The sequence below is a fragment of the Tachypleus tridentatus genome, chromosome 11, assembly GCF_004210375.1.
Source record: "Tachypleus tridentatus isolate NWPU-2018 chromosome 11, ASM421037v1, whole genome shotgun sequence".
NCBI classification, from domain to species: domain Eukaryota; kingdom Metazoa; phylum Arthropoda; class Merostomata; order Xiphosura; family Limulidae; genus Tachypleus; species Tachypleus tridentatus.
The window spans coordinates 61,309,218-61,334,968 of NC_134835.1; the positions used below are offsets into that span (position 1 = coordinate 61,309,218).

The window sequence follows — 25,751 nt, forward strand, 5'->3', positions numbered from 1 at the left end:
CTTAAAATTACATTAAATCTCAAAATCTGATACTTTGCTTAGTTCCATTAACTTGCTATAGTCTTTATTTCTTGAACGTTAACATTTAGATATTGGTCTCAAACTTTATATTCTTAATTCTAATTTCCATAGCATACTTTGATCTGTTCATCATAATAACTACTGGATAGTGATAGTGTCTTGATATTCATTAATAGGGGAGTAAACTAAAGCTGTTTGCTTAATACTATTTATCATTTTAAACCTTTTTAATTTTTATGGTATGAACGTCTTTTGTAAGCTGTCGAAGCATTGATTCTTTTAATTATACTTGCCATAAGAAATTGATGTAACATAATATCTTATAACAAGTATATTTAATACAATAATACTTCGCCAGCTTGTAAACGGCATTTACACCGTAACAATTATTGTTGTAAAAATTGGCCATATTAATAGTATTCTGGCCACTTCTTTGTTCGTTGTGTTTAATTCGGCCTAAACAGCTGTGAATTAAACAAAACGCGTTGTCAGCAATGGATATAACAAATTGTAAGTGTGGTTGAAATACTATTAATTTATAGTCATATAAATGTTGAAAGTCTGTAATGGACTAGATTAAGAATGTAGTGTCAAAAATATAACAGGCCTAACATAATGTTCTATTTTTTTCTGATTATGAAGGAGCGCAAGAGAAAGCATGTTTAGAAAGGAGGGCACCATGAAGAAAAACTTTTACACACCTCTCATAAAATCAAATCTTATACTATAATTAAATTTAAAAGTAACAATTTCCAGTTATTCAAAATATTATTTGTGTCAAGAAATATTTCTAACTTCCTTTTGAAGCGTTTGTTTTATGAACGACTCTTTTGAGTTATATATCTTAGAAAGTAACATATATACATTTTTTTACTGAAAAGCACAATTACTCAATGTTTTTGCGGAAAAGAAAAAGAACGAGCATTTTAAGTTAGAGGACGCTTTAGGACTCGTGTGTACGTTATACTAGTGCTATTGTTGGATATTAGGATTGAGGGTGAAAGTGTTAGTAATGTTATTTGTCTTATTACTAATAAGTAAATCGTTCTATTCTATCATGTTTTTGTACAAAATATAATAATTTAAAATAACCAATATTGTATATACTCACATCTTAGGTTAATTTTGGATATTTGAATAATGATGTTACAAATACAATTAATTTAAACAACAAATAAGCGACTTTGGCACTGAATTTTACTCAACTCGCTTGAGTTTGAGACTCCTCTTCGAAAGTCATCTCTTTCTTTTAGTAGTGAAGGAAAAATTTTATAACCCGATGCTTAAAAAGAGTTACAGATTCACATATATTAAAAAGAGTGAGCTTCTTGTTTAAAATGACATTCAATTTAAGGTTTAAACTTCAGAGTCTGATACTTTATTTATTCTGTACTATATTATCTTAATAAATATATTTCTTTAACTGAAGGTAGACCTTCACCCTAGCATTAAGATACTGGTATGCAATCCTACACTCGAAGTTCTAATTCCTATGGCATATTTTTGTTTTTTCATCATAACCACTGGGTACCAAAAGTGTCTAGAGTTTCGTTAAATAGTTTCATTGTACAGGTATAGCTAGATAAGCCATGAGGGTGGATACTCTTTCTATCTGAAGACATAACTGCCTACTGGTGGTTTGTCCATATCTCAAGTTTCATATTCTTTGTTGTATTGATAAACTGGTAAGGTTTAAATGTACAACCTTAAATCTTGCAAACTTTTGCCTTTTTTTTTTATTTTACTTGAGCAGTTTGTTACATTTACCATTCTCATATAGCCTTATTTCCAGTTAGATATAGATGGGAATCTGCTTGCAGTAGCATAACTGAAGATTTTTTATAATGGTTTCTAAGACACTCAAGCTATCAGAACAGTATTCTGTTTGTAGCAAAGTTAACACTTTTAAGGATGTATTTTTTAGACATGCAGATTGCAAGTCAAGAGAGGAAATTACTTCTATATATGAATCATTATTCTGACATCACTTGAATATTGGATATAATTTTGGTCTCCTTATTAAAGAAAGGATATTGAAATGATTTAAAGGAATGCTATTAGGATGATTCATTGGATGAAAGGGTTAATTAAAATGATCTAAACATACCTTGATAAAAAATGGTCAAAGATAAATTTACTGAAGTTACAAGATTATTTAGGGAATCAACTGGATAAAGGCATCCATTTTTTTCATACTTTATAGATAATGTGACAAGAGGAAAAATGTTGAACAGACTCCAGTTCATACAGTTTCAGTTTTCTAACAGTGTTACTGATTTTTGAAATTAGTTGGCTTTGCTAGCAGTAGAGACCAGCACTTTTCATACATTTAAGAGAGGTATTAATAATTTCCTAAAAAGTAACTGAAGCTATATACTGTAGTTGTGGTTTGATAAACTTAATATAAAATGCAAATTAATTATGCTTTTGCTTCCAGAAAGGCTTCCACTCTCTATCATTCAACATATTTGAATGTTGGAGACACCCAAAATTTATTTAAGATACATCCTGAAGAAAAGGTAGAAGTAGTAAGACAAAATATTTTAGTGAATTTATTTTAGCTTTCTCTCATAGTAACATATTTCACTAAATGATTTTGCAAAGCTTCATTTATCAGCCTACAGAAATAAGAAAGAGGCTTCTAATTTTCATGTTAAATCTTATCTGCTTTAAGATACAAACCATCTGTTGAGTTATCAAAAATAAAAGAAAAAGGTGCCCATATCTGACCTTACATCTACTTTAAAAATAGGGAGAAAACCTTATCTTGTCATAGTGTGTTATCTATTTTTAGTCTCTCAACTATTTTGCTTACCATCCAGGGATGGTATCCATCTGGTAAATTCCAAGCTTTCTGAAAATAAAATCATTAACTTTGATGATTCCTCATAGACTCTTTTTAAGTTTTCAGTTTCTTTTTAATCAGATCCCTAACTGTTCTATAGCTCTTCAATTATAAACTTTGAAATTGATTATATTTATCCCTTATTTTCTCTTTGTTATTTTTTTAGGAATGTTCCTCTCTTGAATAAAAAAATGTTTTAAAAAAGTTTCGCATCACCCTCAGCCCAAGTTGCTAATGATAAATTTTGTTATGTGACTTCATAATTGGTTTAATGAAAATTAGTAATCAAATTTCACAATAGAGCAACACCTCTAATTTTGCATTCATCATCTCTTTTTTTTTCCAAATGTTCACCCACCCAATCTCCATGGTGTAGAAAACAATCCTTAATCACTTCCAAAAGTGTCTATTCCATCACTACTTAACTATATAATCTCAATGTATCTAACATTAAAACTTCCTATAGTTATTGCTTCAGAATTCTTAATAGTAACAGTGCTGAGTCATTATACATTTTTATTAGCATACAGTACTGTGAAAAAAGTGTTTGGACAAGAGAATATTTTGCCATTCTTTCCTTTTTTATGGTGCTAATTCTATGCACAATGCTTCACTTCACTGATCCATACTGACAACTGAATGAGCTAGGATGAGAATATTTATCATTCTTCAGAATTCCTATATATTTGTACCAAAGGCATGTCATGAGGATTCTGTTTGATTGAGCATACTGATTAAATTTTGGGTCTGAAATACTTGTCATGGTACCACATATAATATCTTAACTATAAAGAAAACCTAGTATATAGTACCAGTACATGTTAGAAGAAATCAATTTAATAACACTCCATAAAAACAGTGTTTAACCCTTTTGCAATGGGCTCAGTATAATATACACAAATTAGTCTATGCATTTGCACACATTAAGTATCTGTATTATAACTTTTGATACAGCATTTTGTATAAAAAACATTTTTTTAATCAAATGTATTTACTAATAATTTGTTTGCAAAAATAAGAGTGACTTTATGTCATGGTTAAGAGAACTATTCTTTGTCACAAAAATCTCAAATGTTATTTGGGTAATCTCTTAAACCCTCCAACACATTTCAGACATTTGTTTTAAGTAAGACTATATTTTATTATCTTCTATAACTATCTGTGGTCTGTCATTTGACCAACCTCATAACTATTATACAAAAATTAGGAAATATATATGTTGCTTTTTTCATGCTAGAGTGACTACATACTATAATATGAAAATACAAATGTTTAGTCTAAGTATCTTAACTCTCTACACTGTATATGAACATACATTTATTAATTTGTATTATATTGACCTTCTAGTCATGCATACCCTATATTACATAGCTTGCATTGATGCAGTACACGTGCACTTGGGTCACATATTCAGTAATATGAAACTGATCTTTAGTCTTCCCTGTTTTTGCTGTGTTTTAGTGGACTGGTGTTTTGTAATATACAGTTACATTTCAATTATTTACATTATATATACATATATATAGATTATTACTATTTCAAAATAAATTATTAAAATTATTATTTTTTAAATATACAGCAGTAAGCCAAGAAATAAAGCAAACAATTCTTTTCATGCTATGACCTTTGTATTTGGTTGTTGCTCAACACAGGTTGTTAAGCCTTTTAAAATTTAGCGCATGGAAGATATCAAACAACATTTTTAAAGTTATATATATATATAGTTTAATAGCCAAAAAATCATAAATAACTACACTGATATCAATGGATTGCACTATAATTTTTTAAGCATAGTAACTAAGGATTGTTTAGATTTTAAAAAATATGAAATATCGAGCAGACCAAAGACACAACCTACTTCCTTGAAAACTTGGATCTACAGAACGAGGTGGCTTTTCAAAGTTTAAAATGGCTGAGAAAACCACCAGGGGATATTCTAAGCTGTTGATTGGGTATTCATATATCAATTACCTATAGTAAGAGTATATGAGGGACTGTTTCAAAAAATGGAAGGAGTTGAAAGGGGCCACCCTGTTTGATTTAGTACTTAAACCATATCCCATCAAAATAAAAAAATATGAGGTTCTTATTTTATATTCTAGCTTGTTAATATTAGTAATTTGAGTTTCTAATTTGTACAAAACTATAGACTTAGTTCTTTGACATCACAAATATTTAACTTTATACAGTGCTACATTTAACATATCATGTGACTCACTAAAATCTGTACTTAAATGTGTTCTTTTAATATTTATTTTTAAATTAAGAACTTGTATATAAGATTAAAGTGTGAATTCAAATCTACAGTTTGATTCCAATCTTACTGACATAAATTCATCAAAAAGTAGTTCAATAAAATATTGAATGCAAGTCAACAAATGTGATGACAAGGCCTTTGAACCCTGACCTGTTGCAAAAGTGTTAATATCCTGAATTTGATCAACTTATCAAAATTGTTTTTCCTGACTGTTGCTGTTTCTGGATATTTCAATTGTGTAAGCAATCAAAATAGTACCTTTGTGATTTCTCATTATTCTTTTCAGTAAGACCTGTGTATATGGTATCGGGAGATATATTGGTGCAACACCCCTATTAATAAAGCAGTTTATAGTAATGTTTACTATATGTATTTCATAACAGCAAAATTTTTTGGGATAAACTTTTATACTTTATTTATTTTACCAACTGTAATAAAATCAATTTGTAGTAAAGTAAAAAGTTTAACAATATGAAATAGAAACTAGTATGATTGTAGATTGTAACTAACAGTTATAGTTACTTATTGTAAGAGTTCAAACTTCTAACATATTTCACTTCTGTCTTCATTTAATTTTATAGTTTTGTTTTTCTGATTCCCTTTTATTACAAACAACAAATTACCCAGTGTGAGAGAGAAGAGCTCATGGTATACAAATAGTAAAACTACATGATGTGACCTCAAACTGTTTGTGTTCTTTGAAGAGTGAACACAAGCAGTTTATTACATTTTTCTTTCTTTTAACTTACTTAATGTAATAAGTTTTTGATTTTTATATTTTAGTTAAAATGTATAACAATAAATAAAAAAATTATACATAAAGAAACTTAGGAATTTCCTTAGCCACAGGCTGGTTTGCACTCAGGCATTATCTGAAGTTTAAAGAAGATGCTCAATCTGACTGCTGTCTGGCTTGTGAGGGTTTTCCCAGCTTATATTATGGTCTCATATTCATGATCAACTGCATACTACCTGTCAAAACATTTTCATTCCCACTGGTGTGATTAAGCACTAACTGCTGTTGAAATTATTCATTTTTTCTGATCACATTAAATAATAAAGGTATTCATATTTTGAAGAATATTACACAAAATATGAAAGTTTAAATCTTCAAATTCATTTGTATTGTGTGGTGTGACATCAAATCACTCACCAGTTGCAGACATCGGGAAACTACTATTGAATTGTCACCAATTCAGATTACAGTGCATACATATACACTTAAAATCAAATAAATAAAACATACAACAAACTAATCATGTTTATATGTTTTTATTGAAATGATGAAAACCTGCTATAGAGAGATCATTATCTTTTTGCCAAGAAATCATGGTTGTATGTCACATCTTTCAGGTTATTCATGGGAGGTTAGATCAATATAAAATCATTCCCTGCACAGAAAAAAAATGCGTCTAAAAATAAGTTATTATTAGGAGAGGTTGTATCTACTAGGCACTGCTGTACCAACTTTTTTGAATCTACTTTTTCTGTGTTAATTGTCCAAAAATAACTAGCATTTTAGAACCCCAAAAATATATCGCATACCTGAATAGAATGCCCCAAAGCTACTGTAATTTATCAGGCTTTCTATATCTGCTATGAATACTGTGCATTGCAAAAGTATTCACCCTCTAATGGTAATGTCACATTTTTATGGAATACAAATAATATAAACTTTGTTTTTTAATAAATTTGTTTTTCTTCAAAACTCAAATGACCAAGCTTAACTTATGTACAAAAGATGTTAAATGTCAGATACACATACAAAAACAATGTATAAATTGGAACTTTCTGATTGGTGGAAGTATCTTTGGCAGCAGTTACTGCTGTGAGTCTTTTTTGATAGGTCTCTGCAAGTTTTGCACAATGAGATGTTGTAATTTTTGCCCATTCTTTTTGACAAAATTTCTCCAATTCCAACAAGTTTGTTAGGGATTGTTGATGGATTGCAGTTTTCAAGTCTTGTCATAAATTTTCTATTGGATTCAAGTCAGAACTGTGACTGGAACACTCCAGGACATCCACTTTCTTTTTTTGAAACCAATCCAGTGTGACTTTGGCCTTGTGCTTCAGATCATTATCCTGCTGAAATATGAATTTTTGACTCAGTTTTAGATTCTTGACTAACTCAAGCAGGTTTTACTCTATAATTTGACTGTACTTTCCACCATCCATCTTTCCTTCTATGCTTACAAGCTTTCCAGCCCCTGCTAATGAAAAGCATTCCCATAACATGATTCTTCTACCACTATACTTGACAGTTGGGATGGTGTTGAGTGGATGATGTAGAGTGTTGGGCTTGTACTGGATGTAATGTTTTGAATTCAGACCAAAAAGCTAAATTTTTGTTTCATCTGACCACAAAACTTTCTGCCACATTCGTGCAATGACATTTATGTGTTTTGTCCCAAATTCATTAAGAGATTTAAGATAATTATTTTTCAATAATGGCTTTTTTTCTTACCACTTGCCCATACTACAGGCCATTTTCATGCAGAGACTGGGATTTTTCAATGTATGAACACTGACTCCCATCTCAGACATGGAACTCTGCAAATATTTTAAAGTCATTGTTGGCTTTACAGTGACAACCCTAACCAGTTTCCTGCTTGCCTTGCAACTTGATTTGGAAGGGTGGCCTGATATGGAAAGGAGAGGATAGTGACAATATTTATTACTTATTGACACTTATTACTGATGGAATTCACTATACTCAAAGAAATAAACAGCATCTTTGAAATTTTCTTGTAACTTTCTGACCTGTGCTTCTCTATCACTTTATATCTGAGTTGTTTGGAAAGCTCTTTAGTTTTTTTGGTTGATTTGTTTTAATACCATGCGAGTTGTAGCTTGAAAAGATTCATTTACTGTGAAGTCAAGTTAAACCACTCTGATTATACACAAACAGAGAACATTACACTAATTTTGAGACCTCTCAAACTAATATTTTACAACTGAATTGATTTAGGATTGTTGTAGCAAAGGATTGAATAGTTATGCAATTGAGAATATTTTAATTTTCTTCAAAAATATAACTTGCATAATGTTGGCATTTCTTTAGTTTTTTCAGTACATTGTATATTGTGTAGATTCCAGATACAAAGTCCCATTTGAATGTTTTATGATTGCAAGCTCAGATGGCAACAAAATGTGGAGACTTTGCAGGAGTGAGTACTTTTGTAAAGCACTGTAGATCTAAAAATTTCTGTTATAGTTTGCAGCACTAGCTATCATACGCACATCAAGACCTTTACAAAATAGTGGTTTTGATTGAAAAAACAAATAGACAATAGTTATGTTTACCCAGTGTTCAAAATGCTTTTTATATTGGTTTTTAGGTATGTTCAAATGGCAAATAGGTGTAAGTAAGTGGCTTTAAAAGCATGAAGAGGTGGGAGGAGCTTCTGTAGCAGGTGTGATTAATTATATCTCAGAAAATCAAGAAGGTGGAAGGTTCTAATCTTATATTTTAACTTGTCAGTAGCCTGTGTTTCTATGCGGTTATACCCTGAAAATCAAAAAGCAAATAAAGGAAAGCTAAAAATGAAATTAAAAATAAGATGATATAAAACATTCAGTTATAAACTACATGTTAGTGCAGTGTATATTAACATACATTTATGGTAGTTGTGTAATTAAAGTTAAAATTAAACTCTGTAACAGAACATGACATCCACTTTGACTGAGCCAAAATCATAGGATTAATTCAAAATTGTTTAGTGTCCTGTTATTACTATTTTGGATTATTCCAACTCTTCAGGTTTCATGTGAGAATAATCAGTATATGAAATGCATTAATGAGCCCAACAATTAATTACTTAACAAATTCCACTAATCTCCTAGCTCTAATCATAATATTGATTTAACCAATACTATAAGAGAAATGAATTTTAATATTCTAAATGCAACCAAAAGCTCTTTTGAATCTTTTTTATTAAACTAATTATCTATTATTTGTTTTATTTTTATAAAATTCACGACATTATCCCCTAAAATTTGAGTTTTCTTTACCATTACTGAACATTTCTCCAGCTCTCTTTGTCAACATGCTTTAACATAGTTAACAATGGAAATTATTTTACTCTAAACCTCTTACATTCATCAAAACTCTCATATTGAACACCTTGTATCATATTCAGACTTTTCTGTCTGCACAAAAAACAACTCTTTGCTTGTGTTATTGGATTATTTTCATCCTTTAAGCTTGATGAAAGCTTTTTTTACTTCAGTTACTCCTTGGATCTGCCATTACTGGTTAATGAACTTACATACCTGCATGTGTATCTTTTGCACTATTTTGAACTACATACTTGATAAAGTAGTTCTGGTTATTGTTTTTTTTTCTGCATTGCATCGTATACATAATTTTCAATACAATTGTTTAATAATGTCATAGTTAACGTTAGACAATTATCAGTATTTGGTAATAGAATTATCAACAGCCTAACTGATTAGTACAGTGTTTCTCAAACTATGTTATATAAACAAATGTTGGTGGGGAGTATTGCCAGCCAGCTCTATTCTTTCTAGTCAGTAGTTTAAGAACGAAAAACAAAGTCATTGTCAGGTGCTATAGTATGGTTTACTTCATTCTAGTTACCGGTTCAAAGAAAACCTTAATGAATTATGTTGCAAATCACTTACCCTTCCCTTCAATTAGCAGTTCAAAATTAGTGACAGTTGCAGGTAACATTAATAGCTTTACCATAACAAAGACAGGGAAAGTAAGTTTGGTGGAAGTTGGAATCAAATCTGAGACATCCATATCCTGAGTCTCCTTTTCAAATCACTAAAGCTGAATGAAGTTGAAATGTAGAAACTTGGGCACAGCACAGGTAGCCAGCACACTTAACACCAAAAATATAAAATGTATATTTTTTTATTACTTGGATAATTGGAATAATTGATAAAAAAGTAATAAGAAAACCTAATTTTGATTGGTTTATTATTTTTGTGACATCTGATTTAATCATAAATTAATTTTTTAGTTTACTAGACATTGGTAATTATGTTGATTAAATCACCCATCTCTCGTCTTAATATGCCCCACAGTGGTATAGCTGAAGACTTACAATGCGAGAAACTGGTTTTGAAATCCATGGTGGGCAGAACACCAACAGCCATTTGTGCTTACTTACAAATAAACAAAGTAGTCTTAATACAAAAATTTAGTGATCCTTACATTTTCCAAACTAGAGAAATAAAATATTTTTTGACATAATGACTTTAGTTTGTCATTAACTTGCTTCATTTTCTCTTTTGTTCACCACAATAACATTTTGATTCATTTTGCTGAAATTTTCACCTCGTACACTAACAAGTGGATATCAAATTACTCTAAACTTTTGAAATTTACAGAGTAATTTATTACTTGAGAAATGATCTGCTTGTTGCATTGAAGCTCTCCCACAAATGCCGTGCCTTTTACTCCTTCACGACTTTGGACCATAATAACCAGGCACAAGAAAAAACCCAAGACTCTAGAATGAAGCATAAAAATAAGAAAGTCCTAAAAGTTACACAAAACTAACTTATCTCTATTCACCATAAAAACCAACACCAGTTATAATAGTGTATGCTAAGCTTCCAAAATAGTTTAACTATTATTTCAGAAAACATTATTTGCAAAATAAGTACTTTAAAGACTAATTTAAAGTAACTTAAAAATGGAAATTGGACTAATGAAGATTAGTTTACTTAAACAAGATGAATAATATTACAGAAATAAATTTTGTTAAACTAATCTAAGAAATTATCAGGTAAACAGAAAAGACCCTTTTGTGTTCATAACTGCATTGCAATTGTCATTTCCTATTGGTAGTTACTCACTGCCTTAGTTTTACTATAAATAGCTAGCTTTATCTAATTTTAAGTTAATACTAATTACCCATTCGCCCCTTTCAACTTTTTTTTAGAAACACTTTATTTATTAAAACAACTTTTTACCCATGCTGCTAACAAAATTTAGCACAAGCTCACCAAAATGACTTTCACAAAATGTTCAGCAAATTTTGTTGTCAATTCCCCACACTATATTGTCACCACATATTCAGTGTAAGATAGTTCTTGAACATGCTTAGTCCATTATTACTTGGAAATTGTGTAAAGCTAATATTACATAATTGTTTATTTTACATTTCAAGAAGATTGACTGAAATGATACTCAACATCTAATGCTTGTAAAGTTTTTCAATCCTTTTTAAAATTTCTAATGACTTGTATATGAATGTATAGTATAGGAGTTTCAGTATTAATAAACGTCCATAGGTTAGAGGTTTACATATGTTCATATGCTTTGTGCAGTCTGTTCGGGAAGGTTATAACCATGCTGTTAAACTTGTAAGTACTAAAAATGTGAAATGTGAAAGACCCAAAATGAGTTTCCTCAGATATGGCTGAAATTATTCACAGACCTTGTGACATGTTTAAAATGTTGCTTATGTTATATCCTTGAAAGTCATTAACTTGTGTAGGTCTTTATGTTAATCAGAATAGATTATCCATTGTAAGTATTACTGGAATATTTAAAAACCAAATTTGTTATTTTAACAATCCTGTATATATCCTTAATATATATATATATATATACATGTTAGTTAGTGGTATAGAGTTAAATCAGTTATATGAAAAGTTAGAACTAGACTACATGTTTGTGAGTTTAGCCATAAAAAACAGATAGTGGCAATTTTTAAAGTAAAATTATCAATTGCATTGCAATAACAGAGTAAAAAAGAAATAATTTATCTTGTCAGTTGTGTTCTAAAGTAATTGAACAAACCTGGGTGAATTTTAATGAAAAAAAGACAATTGTTTAAAGCTCTGAATACAACTATGATAACCAACAGTGTAACAAACATTTATATATATATATTTGACTTGTTTTGAATTATTATTTTAAAGCAAGTGGACTGTGTGTTTTTTATTGTTAAAATATACACTGTGCAACAAATTACAGACACCTGCTATAAAGAATCTGACATGTACATATGTAGAACTTGATAGTAGTGATAAATGAAGACACTTGCATTATAATTTTCTTTATTTATGACAAACATGTTATCAGTATGCACCACCTGTGCAGTATATAATCACATTTAAAATAAATCTATATTTTGTGTAACCTGCTCGGTAGTTAAATGATTCTATATATTACAAGTTAAGCACTGTTCATGTGCCCATTAGGCATGTTATTTAATGTAACTGCTTTTTGGTGATTCCCATAAATGTGTAGTAATTATCATCGCCTAAAGGTGCAGGATTGTCAAATTCTAAATTTTACAGTTACTTGATCATGTATTGGACTGCTTTGCATCAGCTAGTCTTAGTAGTTTATGCATTTTGTATGTATTCTTCAAACATACTGTATACATCTTGAAACATCTACTCTCAGTTGATGTAATGATACTTCAGTCTAGAAGAAACAGTTTTCTAGTCATTTTCAGTAATCACTCAATTCAGTATTAATTTGGTCTGCATTTTAAATTTTAGTCATAATGTAAGTCAAGGTGACAATAACCTTTGCTTATTGCAAGTCTTGAGTTAGTTATATGTAAGGTCTCACTGGATAAGTAACTTCTCTCTCCTAAAGTTTGTCCTGTATAATGTTTCCATGTAGCTTATATTAAGAGAGATTGAATAAGCATTCCTCAGATTGTAAATAATGTTCAAGTTTAAAAAATATACAACCTCAAATTTAAAATTCTTGGGTGAATCAAACTTGTTTAAAATCATTCATATATCAAAAAAATTAAGTTTTACTTACCTTTACTGCAGGGTGTATGTTGCACTGACCCAACTGATGCTTTTGGTTTGTCATATTTATCCCTGAAAACCTGTGACTGCATTTTTTAAACTGATAATTAATAGCAGTACTAATTGTTTTACATTGTTCATATAAAGTACTGTAAAACACCTAATGTATTTTTTACTTCAAAGCCAACAAAAATCATTGAACACACATGCTGCAGAATGATGCATAGCGTTAGAAGTTATTAGATGCCCACTTTATTGCTTAGGTAAGGTTCATCCAATCAGGAGTTTTGTTTTTGTAACTAGTTTTCTTCAACTGTTTTAGTTATCAGTAGTTTTGTCATCATGCCTAGTGATTTTTACGTGATTATCATCATTGACTACATTTACAAATCAGCTCACCAACAAATGTTTTCTTCAACATGTTTGACATGAGAATTTAACCAAGCTGTCATTGCATTGTCTTTTGTAACTTCACAGTGTGTTGTTATAATGTCAGATTTATTGGCTCTTCATTTCTTTCTTATTCTCTCTTTTTTTTATATTTTTTGCCATAACATGCTTATTGTCCTTTCATCTTCATTAAACTTGGTGATTTCTGATACAGTATTGTACTTACTCTCTTATATATAGTATTCTTGTTCAGTACTGCCCTCCATAATACAAAATTCTTTTTGCATTCCACAACTTTTGATCTCTCTTCTTTCTTACCTTATGATTGATGTGGTTCACAGCATCTTAATATGTAAAACATCATACAACAACCCTCTGTTACAGAAGCATGCCACACCATCTTGAGAGCTATATTGCCTCATCCTCCAGGGACTTCTGATCATTATACTTTGGCTTATCATTAAACTGATCAATCTTTTCATGACACTCAGCAGCTTGAGTTACTTATGAAAGTGCTGGAACTGACACTAAGAATCCTATGTTTTTGTCCCAAGCCCAGTTTTCACAGCTGCATTAACTGTACTTAATGTTTTTAAATAGAGTTGATACCAGTCTAAACCATATTGTTTAAGGTAACAGTCAAAAATGTTTTTCATATTGGAATTTCATTTTTTTTCATTGAACTACATGAAAATGAAAATATATTAATTGTAATATTTTTATTTTATCCATTTTGTTATGCTGTGTTTGCTTTTTTGATACACCAAGTACTGTATCTTTTTAATAACACCACTCAGAACTGAAAAAGGTAAGCCTGTTGGAACAGTCATGCAATTAAAATAATGTGGTCACAAATTTATTCTTCTCAACAGCTAGTCAACTGAAATCAATATTCCGTTTTGTGATTTTCTTCATTATTTTAAAACTTCTGGCATGTGGTGCTCTCTTGAATAAACATGATGTAACTGTAACCAAGCAAATTCTTTTCTTTCTAGGTGGTATACAATGTTGATAAAGAGTAATCTATTGTAGTTTGTGTAATATTAATTCACAATAACACAAATAATTTTTAATAAATCTATCTTTTACCTGTATAGTCTTCCTCCAAGAAGAGTGTAATAGCATTTTAGTTGCATGTGGTACACAAAAAGTGCAGTTGAGCAATCATATACAGTGAGTAAGACTAGTAAAGATTTGTTTAAAATTACTATTTTATTTTATTGATGGGGATTTGGACATTCTGTTGTGGACATGTAGTTATTGCCACATTGTTACTAGGACAACTTGTAGTACGTGCATTGTTGTTGCATCATTTATATGACATGGCAGGTTTTGTTTCAAATACTGATTTTATGACAGGTGGTTTTTTAAATATAAAATTGATTGATGACAGTAATAAATAAATAATAATGGGTTGTAGATTGTACAGTCATTTGTGGACTTCAAAAACTGTACAACACTGTGAGAGTGATGGCATGTCTAAGCCTATATTATGATGTGTTGCAGGGAGTATGGATTACCGTGAACAGCATTACATAAAATAAAAATTACAGTGAAAGTGATTTAGGTCTACAAAAACATTTATTTTAATCTAACATACTAGTCAAACTTAAATTTTTTTTATCTGTATACAAGATTTGTCAAATCTGAAAACTTTTGGCCCTTCTCTGGAAGAGATGGGTGAGGTGGTAATAGAAGTGATAGTGGTGAATCTATAAACAAAATGCACCAGTCACAAGAAACACTTGTAACAATGTGTTGGTAACTTGGATACCATAAAAAACTCCATGTCAAAAGTTCTCTGCAATGAAATTTCTCGGACTCATTTTAATGTAATAATGTTGTATTGTTTAAAAGAGGTTATTCTTTTTACATTAATTTTGTGACAATAGGATATGAAGAGATGCTATTATATTTAAGAATATCATTGTTTTAAATCAGTTGTAACAACAGTTATATGTATGTGATGCTGATGTGTTTTTATGGAACAGGTTTTTTTTTCACAATTTGCAGTATTTGTTTTCTATAGGAAAGAAACGTGTGAGTCAGTGTCGGAACACACACACACACGTATTCTAGGAAGCAATGGTTGTTATCACCACATTTCCACCTCCCACAGAAGGAATTCATCATCAAGAACCAAATATAGCAGCGCATATTAAGTCAAAAGATTTAGGAAAAGGAACTCTTTATATAGCAGAAAGGTAAGCAGTATGTACACTTACATGAAAACTGATAACCTTTAAATCATTGTCTTAAACATATTGTATTAACTCATAACAGCTAAGAAATTTCACATCATGACCTGTTAAGAGCTGCTGTTTCTTGGCTGTATCAAATCTCAACATCCAGAGTGCTAATGAAAAATGTGGTCCAAAAAAGTTTTCCTTCTTGTGGACATCTTTTGATGTAAAAAACAGCTTGGTTTAGATTTTAGTGAAATAGGCAAAATTTTTACTTCATAAAAATATAGCATTTGGGTATTCTTTACTATGAAACTTTTTGGTTGTGATGTTAAATGTATTTGCATCTTTTAACAATATCTGCCATTGTCTCTTATTATGATACAGTAGATAGATGCACACATCAATATAATCTACAATGTGTTCCAAAATCATCCATCATATATTAGACACTTTTATCAAAATACTTTTTATTCCCAGGGATGATTTTAATTATGCTTTGCAGTTGTGATAACCCCTGGTCACATTTGGTAAGCATGTAGTTCAAGGGTTTATAGATTAAAAGATGAAGCCTACTTATATATATTCCTATCTGTGGAAAATGTTGAGTCATTATGAACTTATACTTATTGAATTGTTGAATAAGGTTGTGTAAGGTTTTTAAAATTTATTTGTAAAAGAAGTGGATCTGAATTTGAAGTTCATAAGGTGGGAAAAACTTGATGCTAGAGTCCAGTTTTGTCTTGTCACCCACTACATTTGAATGCAATAAGGGAGTGGTTTTTAATCTTAGAAAAATTGAAATGATATTCACAACTCAAAGAATCCTATAAATTATGTTTTTAAGCTAAGAATCCTAAAACAGAAATATCTTATGTAGAAGAAATAATTGTTAAAAAATAATTTGTTTTTAATTCTTATAACATTCACATTATTTCAATCAAGTATTAAGCTTTTTTAAATTAACATTCATGTGCAAAAATTATCAAAAAAATAATTGCTTTTTTATCAGACAGTCTCAGAATTTCTCAAAAATCAAATGCTCAAGAAATAATTTAAGAATAAAAATATTCTAGTATCAGAATTTAAAAACAGAATTATGCTTCTGTTTAAACAATCATGGCTTTCATTTTGAAGATCCTAGACTTTAGGAATAGCTGTTTTAATGTTCTTGTACATTATGTACCATAATATGACATAAAGAGTTTTATGTGTTTGTATTCACTATTAGAAACATCTATATACTGGATAGGTGAAGTGAAGAAAATGTGTTATTGACCATTATTCAGTTCTTTACATTATGTAGCTGCACAATAGCAGATGTAATACAAAGCACATTAACACCAGTGGTGTATTTGATATTTTCTACTGTGATATAGGCCTGGCTTATCTCTCTTTGGTTAACTTGTGTTTAGGGTTATTAATGAGAAGTGGAATTCTCCAAAACTAATTTAACCCAATAATACACATTGGTCAAAGTGTAGATTGGACTGGACCTCCCTTGAACTTAGACTTCAAAATTAAACAATTATCAGACTACTATACTTTTTATAATGCTATGTAGATGCTATGTTATTACATGGAATTGATGATTTTTCATAAATTAAAATCAATATACTTTAACAGTATATTTATATATTGTTTTTTCCTCTACATTAAACATTTAGTCGAGTTTCTTGGGTTGGAGAAAGTGGTCAAGGATTTTCTTTGGAGTATCCCTCTATCACACTTCATGCAGTTTCTCGAGATTTGAATGCTTTTCCTCATGAATGTCTGTATTTAATGATTGATGCTGATTTGGAAACTAATGGTATGTTTCTGTTATTTACTTTATTATGTGATCTTTGTATAAATTTTATGCAATTATCATTGTAATAGGACCTCATAATTATTAGTAATTTCCCATATTATGAAAGTTGTCTTTACATAGAAATAAGAAGTTCAGATACTTTTTTGCCATGCTCTGTCATTTTACACATTACATAGGTTTATTTTACATTTACAAATCAAAGTTAATGTCAACAACATGCTTTTTAAATTTGTGATAGTTCATATGTTCTTCATAATTTATTACAAAACATCCTAGAGTTTTCACGAAAGTTTAATGCAATTTTCATATAATTATTACATTTTCTTTCAAGAATTTTTGAATTACTAGTAAGAGTTTGTATACAAGTATAATTCATGTTTATGTTAACTATCATAAACTAGTTCTATAAGAAGGGTTATAAACCCTTAATTTCACCACTTTCATTGTCAGTCTTACTTGTACAGAACTTCTAAATTTTAAATCAGTCGTCCATTTTGATTAAATAACCAGAAAAAAAGTGAGGTGACAACACAACAGCAAGTAACTGATTATACACACATATTGCCATCTTAGTGTGTGTGTGTGTGTATATATATATGTTAAGAATAGTTACTGTAGGATCGGAAGATATTTCTGTATCATGACATTCTTTGGTTCAGATGAAGAGGAAGGACAACATGAAGAGAATGAAAGAACTGTAGAAAACAAGACCTCTGAGGTTCGCTTTGTTCCTGAAAACACTGGAGTTTGTAAGTCTAAATATGAAAATGTTTTTATTCACTTTCTCAATGGACATCATAAAAGTTCTTTAAAATATTTTAATTTTGAATAAATTAAACTTTTCATGGATTATTACTGTCACTTGAACATATCAGGTTGTGAGCTGAAAATGGAAAAGAAATTAAAATGAAAGAAAATATTATCTATTAACACAGTTTGAACAATGTTATGATAATACTTACACATTTTGAAATTGATGTTTTTTCATATAAAGTTAATAAAGTTTATTACCCTAAAAAACAATTAATTAAAGCATCACTAGCTTCAGCCATAGGCCTATATGAGATGTCACCTTATTAAATGTGTCTTTCATTGTTGGAAAAAACAAATTTTAAGAATACCCAATATTTGTCTAAATATGCAGAAAGTATAAAGAAATATCAGAACTGTCTAGATGAAGTACTTATTTAAATATTTTTTTCTAAAATGGGAAAATATTTTATATTTCCCAGAAATATACTTGGGGGCCATATGAGTCTCTACTTACTGTGTGTTTTTCATTCCTGGTGGTGCTTCATTTTTTTTTCTATTAACATAATTTCAAAATTTTTAAATTATTTCTTTGGTAAAAGAAATATTAGGAACAGGGTCATGGTAATGATTATAAGTGTAGTGTGGGCTATACATACACTGAATATTCAAGAGAAGTAGCTGTCTTGTTTTTGTTGAATTATTCACAGTAAATTTAATATTTGAGTTAAATTCATTCATAAGTTAAGCAAAAAATATGTCATCTGTTTATCTTTTATACATTATTGGTGTTAAATAACCTTGAGTGAAGAAGTTGTAATGGGCAGGCCCTTAGGCTAGTTGTTATAGCTTTGACCTTACTGCCAATTTCATCAAATGTATTTGATTGAGGACTGCAGTGGCAAGTGAAGCTCACAAGTCACTAACTGGAGAAAATTTATGGTTTGACTAAAGAAAACAGTTCTGAGTCAGCTTCCACAAAATACATTTTTTTATTTAATTTCTTACAACGACATATGCTATTTCATTAACAGTGTTATTTTTTAATAATCAGACTTTTAAATTAATCATTAATGACATTATTTTTCAACTTATTTTGTATACTTTATTATTTTATTTTAAACTACATTGATTGAACAAAAAATAGCAGTCTTACTTGCATCAAAATTGTATGTTAGGTATCTTCTGGCTCGCTGTGAAGAGAATCTGCAACTGTTGCAGCTTTAGACTAGAGAACTCTTGAATCACCTTGGAGAACTAAACTTTCCAGCTTTAAACATAAGTTTTTATATAGTATTTTCTCTGTATTCTTACATGCTTCCAAGTACAGTGCATAACTACCTGCAAGTAGTTCTGACATTTCATTGGTTAATTTCTGCAACTCATCAGGATTTACCCCCAGAAAATCAAAACTCTTGAGCAATTGGTTACTTTGATGGTGAGCGAGTCGGTTACCTTTTTTCTTACTTGAACCACTACTCCATTCTGTAGTAATGAATCTAACATCAACTTGCTGAGTTTAGATGTTATCATAAACTTTTCAGTAGCCTTTTCTGTAGTACTAGATTTGCATCAATAACTCATCACTGTCAAACTTATGACTAGCACTTTTCTCAGTGTCTTCACAGAGATGGTAGGCATTGATACAATTTTTTTATAACTCTTTAACTCATGATTCTACTAGCTAACTATGCTTTGCCTAATGATTAACCTCAATTTGCAATACAGGTATCCTTTTTTATCTTATTTCTTCATGTGTGTGTGTATTACACCCAGAAACCTAAATTTTCTTTAGTTTCTTTTTTAGCATTGAAGCAATTGTTTAAGACTGTTTAAAAGTAGCAGTTGCTTCAAAATGTTCTAAGAGAGCACATGAAAATGATAGTAAAAGAGGGGTGAAAGAGAACACAAAATACAGATGAACCCCGAGTTATGTTAAGTTTACATTACTTTAATTTACATTAACACTCTGCAAAATCAAAGATCTTACTTGGTTTCCTCATTGAAATTTAAAGCACTCAAACCTTAAGTAGTTGAGTCAGTGGTACTCTCTTAAGTTTATTCACTTACTTTGAACCATTAAATATTAGTAATGTGAATAATTTTACAACACTTTAAATTTCGTTTGCTTAACATGAACACAAGTTTAAACTAAGAGGTATGCTCACAAGTAAACATATGAAGAAAGTTCAAAAGAAACTGAATGTTGTTACCAAATATCTGTTGAAATCCAATTGTGAAAAACAGCAGAAAACTAAGGAGAAATGAAAATTATGTAATTTATTATTAAACTTCTGTAATTATTCTCTCCTAAACTCCAATGCTGCCTTAAGTAACTTGATAAATTTTCCAGTTTCTAACAAAAGAAAGTAATGATTGGTTATTACAATTGGTCAAAAATACAGGATTGATAAATTAAAAACAACAATGTCATTCTCACAAGTGAACTAGGTAAGTAGTTTTGGCCTTCATCTGTACTTCCATAAACCACATAAGAAGAGTTAAAATTAGTAACCCACTCAAATGTAAGGAACTATGAGAAAAATAACGTAATTAAAAAATGTTTACTTTTCAACTAAAGATGTGGAAACGTATGTCCCTATAGCACACAACACGTGCAGTTTCAAACAAATATAGGTAATGATGCAAGTCATCACAGGATGCTTTATCTAATACCCTGTAATTGATATCTTTGGGAGGAGGGTCCTGTCTTCTGTTAGATTGATATGGGACCAACAAAGGGTGGTGGAATGCTTAAAAGCATTATCCTTTGTGTGTGTGTGTATATAAATTGGAGATCATGAATTAGTTACTGTTAGTCATATCTCATTACACTGAATGGTGATTCTATTTGTATGCTGTGTGATTCCAAGGCTGGAAGATACCTCCTCACTAAAATCAATATTGTTCAGATCAAAGTTGTCTTAACTTTGGTATCAATCAGCAGTATAAGTTGTTAGTCTTTCAACCTGTCATTTGTACCATTGTAGTATTAAACTGATGTGTATGGGAGGATCAAAGTGCATTTAACAGCCTGTTTACAAAGCTACATTAAAAATTTAATTAATTAATTTTATTCTCAATGTATGTAAGTATGCTTGGCATCAAAATATTATTAATAAATCAAATTTTTATAGTATCTAAATTTTAGTATCAGAAAAAAAATATTTAAGTTCTTGACCTTAACATCTCTGTATTGAGATGTCTGCTTTACATTGACTATTTTAGGTTGTAGTTTTATATGATCTTGTGATATTTCAGTAATCACACATTTATTCAATTATTCTATAAATATTGGTGAGCAAAAATATAAATTTCTAGCCTTCAAACTCTCTCTCATAAAATATTACAAATTATGTCTGACATTAGATTCTTAGTTTTAACCATTAGAAAGAACGGTTTTTTTTGTAAAAGATTCATTAGAGAGCCAGTTAAAGTATAGTTGTTTTAGGATATCCTATTATGTTACTTGTTATATGTTTCATTCTCAAAAATGTATGGTTGAAAGCTTTGAGAACTTTTATTTGAAGAACTGACTTACTACAAAAATGAGTCTTTGCTCAGTTACAGTTTGCATTTCCAATCATCACATGGGCCTTGAACTTTGCTTGTGATTGTTACAAGCTGTGCTAATCACTTTCCACTGTATTGTTTTGTTTTGTTTTTAGATGGAATAATTAGTGCTCATGTAGGTGCTAAATGTGAAAAGTGAACCAAAACTTAGAAAACAAATGTCAAAAAGTTAACAGTTAAAAACTATGAAAATAAAAACCTCATGAAACAAGGAAAGTTGTCCATCAGAAGAAGGGAACAAGGTATTTTTCATTTTATTTCATATTTTTCAACACTCCACTTCATTGTACATCAATCATGATTTAGTATTTCATTATAATTAGTATTAGAGTAGAAAAAATAAGTAAAATGTGTTAACAAACAAAACTTGATATTCTTTGAGGATGTTATAGAGGCTAATGAAATTCATCTTTCACTCAATAAAGGCTTCAGAAATTCACTGCCATATCTTTAATGAAATTACTCTATTAAAAATCCTGATTTTTTGTGTGTACAACAAACCATTCATGTTTACTAAAAGCTTCTCAAATTTCATGAAGGATACATCTAGTAAATTCAGAATTACAATAAGTATTAGTTCTCCTGTATGAGGTTGGTCCCATAGACTGACTTCGTGCATATAGGTAAGTTCAAGAATTTTTGAGTAAGATATGTAGTGTATTGATTATTTAGTAACTGTAATGCCTTTATTAAGCTAGTTAGATTGCAATGTCAAATCCAAACATTGTAATTTTGGTGTCCTGCTTCTGCCTTTTATATTATAAATAAACAGTATCCTGCAGCAGAGACATCCACATCTTGGTTCATATGAGACATCTGTATGCTATGTGACTGTAATAAAATGTCCTCTGCTGATACTGAAGTAAGTCTTAGGATTTATAATGCAAAAATTGGGGGTTAAATTCCCCTCAAAAGACATACCAAATATTCTGATGTGATTTTGCTATAAGAAATCTCAAACATACTCTGTACTAACACACCAGATGTTGCTGATTTTAATCTTAAATGTGTAGCAGTGAGAGACTGAGATGCTTTTGTTTGCTTCTTCATCTCCCCTGAACATCATTGGTGTAGTGAAAAGGGGTTGGAAAGATGTGTCACTGCATTAGAAAGTAATTTGTAGACATTTCCAGTAGCTATTTTATTTTTTATTTCATAGCCATCTTTACAGAAATGTCCAGAAGTTTAGTTAAATTGTTAATTTCATGTCCATATGTAATATATTTCTCTCTAACATCTTTACAGAACAAAGCAAAGTTTCTTTAAAGTTTTCACACCCTGTAGGTGTAGACAACTTGCAAAATATGTACTGTAAAATCAATGGATTGCTCAGAAATTATGAAATTGGTAGAAGTTATTTAATACCTGCCTTTTGGTGTTTTTTGATTTGGTTAACAATCATGTAATGTGTGATAATAGCTTTTTATGACTATTCAATCAATTTCTTTGAATATGTGCATAATTTGTTTTTCTTCATTTTCTTTTTTACATATATTTTTTTTTTCCATAATAGACCTAGTGAAAAGCAAACAAAGATTTCAATGACCTGATTCTTAATGGTTGCTTTAGTTGGGAATTAATGGACCTCAGTTCTGTCATAAAGATGAATTAACTTTAACTGCTTACTTTCATCAGGTGTCTCAGACTATTAACATTTGTGACTTTGACTTTCAACATATGTTTCAGTCTCCTTACAAAATCTGCTAATAGCATGCAGAAGGGCCCAGCATGACCAGGTGGTTAAGGCACTTGACTCTCAATCCGAGGGTCATGGGTTCGAACCTTCATCGCACCAAACATGCTTGCCCTTTCAGCTGTGAGGGCATTATAATGTGGAAGTCAATCCCATTGTTCATTGGTAAAAGAGTAGTCCAAGAGTTGACAGTGGGTGGTGATAACTAGCTGCCTTCCCTCTAGTCTTACACTGGTAAATTAGGGATGACTAGAGCAGATAGCTCGCATGTAGCTTTGCATAAAATTCAAAAACAAACAAACAAGCATACAGAAAATGCTATGATCTTGACAGGTCACTAGAAATAGATACTCCAGAATAGTGTGACCTTGGGTACATTTCTTGTGATCGTGGAGTAGTTTCTCAAACCACATTAAATATGAGTTTAAAAAATAAAATGATGGCAGATACTGCCAGCCAGATTCCTTCCCTTTAGTCAACAGTTCAAAATTACTTATAGTAGCAGATAGCCTTTATACATGTGCCATAACAAAGACAGGGGTAACAAGTTTGATGGCAATGGAAATAAACCTTGAGACCTTTAAATCACCAACGCTTACACAATCTATAAGTAAAAGCAGTAAATAACTAGTCATGGGGCTAACTTGGGTAGAGAAAAGATAACCAATTATGAAGCTTTGTTTTTTAAAATAAACAGATGTAATAGCAACATTTTGATTACTTGGATAGTTGAAATAATCAAAAGCAGTAAGAACTAGAAACCATAATTTCCATTACTTGAGCATTTTCATTATAGTTGATATTGAGAAACACTAATTTTTATTAGTTTATTGTCTTTGATACAATTTAATTGTGATTTCAGTTCATTGATTTAATTATGATTTTGATGATTGATTTGTTTGTTACACTAATCAGTATAAACTCTGCTCATAGGTTACTGATTAACCTTGTTGCTATGGGTCAAAGGTCATGTCATCATTTTTGTTGACTTACATTCAACTCAGATTAGTAATGAAACAGACTGTTTTCACAAACACATCTTTAATAAAAATATTTCATTACAACTTATGGTTTTTTTGTATACAAAAAATTTGTAATTTTTACTAAAAGTCTACCAAATTTTGTGAAAATACACATGCTGTGTCAAAAGTTATAGTGCAGATATTTAAAGTGTATAGGTGAACTCGTGTATATTATACCAAGCCTGTAGCAAAAGGGTTTATTGATTAAAATTGCACAGCTCTACTGTACTGGTATTGTGGTCTCAGTAGGTTGTGAATCATTTTAGAAATAGGTACATCTGCTAGTAGCTTTTGCAGTTTTAGTTGTATTGGCAAACACTTGGTAACCATGATATTATATACAAATGCATTCTCTTCATCTTGTTACCTAAAAAAGTGCAAAGCCTGAAACAAATCTGTGAACAATTTAAGCAAATTTTAAATTTATATTTGTTATTAACCCAAACTATGTGTGGCATAGTGTGAATGGTCAGTACTTAGCAAAAGTTTAAATTATGTATAATATTACAATTTTTAAATGAATTTAACAGGCATAATTGAATTAATTATAATCCATGAAGATTTAATCAGTATAGAGGCTAGGCCTTATCACATCATACTCATAGAACCTACTATAAAATTATGATAATACAATATTTTTAATGCTATATTGTAAACTTTTGTTTAATTTGGCCATATATGGTCTCAGCTTACTTTTAAATAACTTGTGGTAACTCTTCACTGTTGAGTCCAATCTATACATGCAGCTACTTTGTTCCCACTTGTATTGATAAATTAAAGTAATTTTCTTGCATTTGGGAAACTTGTTGAACCATACACTCATTTTGTAGCAAACTTTGATGTAATTTTAAACAAATCTGTGTTCCTTTGGCACCTATGGCCATGCTGTTGGTGTTATAACTTTTCAAAGGGGGAATAGCAAACTTCACTGGTTTCTTGTGCTGTCAATTAACTCACCATGTCACACAAATATGAATAATCTAGTTCTTAATTTGATCAAAATTATATTTATTTTGCATGAAGTTCTATGATTAAGAAATTAAATACTGCAGGATAGTGTTTTAATTGGTATTTTTATTGCCTTTCTGAGCACAATAGAAATGCTCCTTTCTCATAGTCTGTCTTATGTACTTCAAATTTTCTAGGATTCTGTACAACTGGATTTTATCCAGTTACCATACCTAATAAACCTAATATAGCAGTTGTAAATATGGACAAAACATTGAGATCTTGTCTTTGTAACAATGCATAGTGAATTTATTGATAATTATATATAGTCTGTTATACTTGAAGCTAATAAAAATCTGACTTCAGATGATAGAATTACAAACATTAATCCTAGGTAACTATGCAATATCTTACCTTACAATTAAATAGCTTTTCTCACTTAGTACTGCCATCTGGTGGTTTATATTTTGGGTGCTTTATTGCTAGCCTTATGCCTCTTCTGAATTT

General features: G+C 30.2%; 1 protein-coding gene across 7 annotated transcripts in view; it reads left to right on the forward strand.

Moving 5' to 3' along the window:
* Positions 1-932: 932 nt before the first annotated feature.
* LOC143232273 (methylosome subunit pICln-like) overlaps positions 933-25,751 on the forward strand; it is a 34,645-nt gene continuing 9,826 nt past the window's right edge. For 4 of the 7 annotated variants that reach the window (XR_013017472.1, XM_076467461.1, XM_076467465.1 and 1 more), the window contains exons 1-4: positions 933-1,026; positions 15,295-15,469; positions 17,116-17,258; positions 17,918-18,007. Coding sequence is in view for 6 of the 7 variants with exons in the window: in XM_076467461.1 (XP_076323576.1) it covers positions 15,351-15,469; positions 17,116-17,258; positions 17,918-18,007 (352 nt within the window). In the remaining variant the exon portion in view is untranslated. Of the gene's footprint in view, positions 1,027-5,146; positions 5,362-14,362; positions 14,439-15,278; positions 15,470-17,115; positions 17,259-17,917; positions 18,008-25,751 lie in introns of those variants that run through there. The other 3 variants (XM_076467463.1, XM_076467464.1, XM_076467462.1) reach the window with 3 other exon arrangements.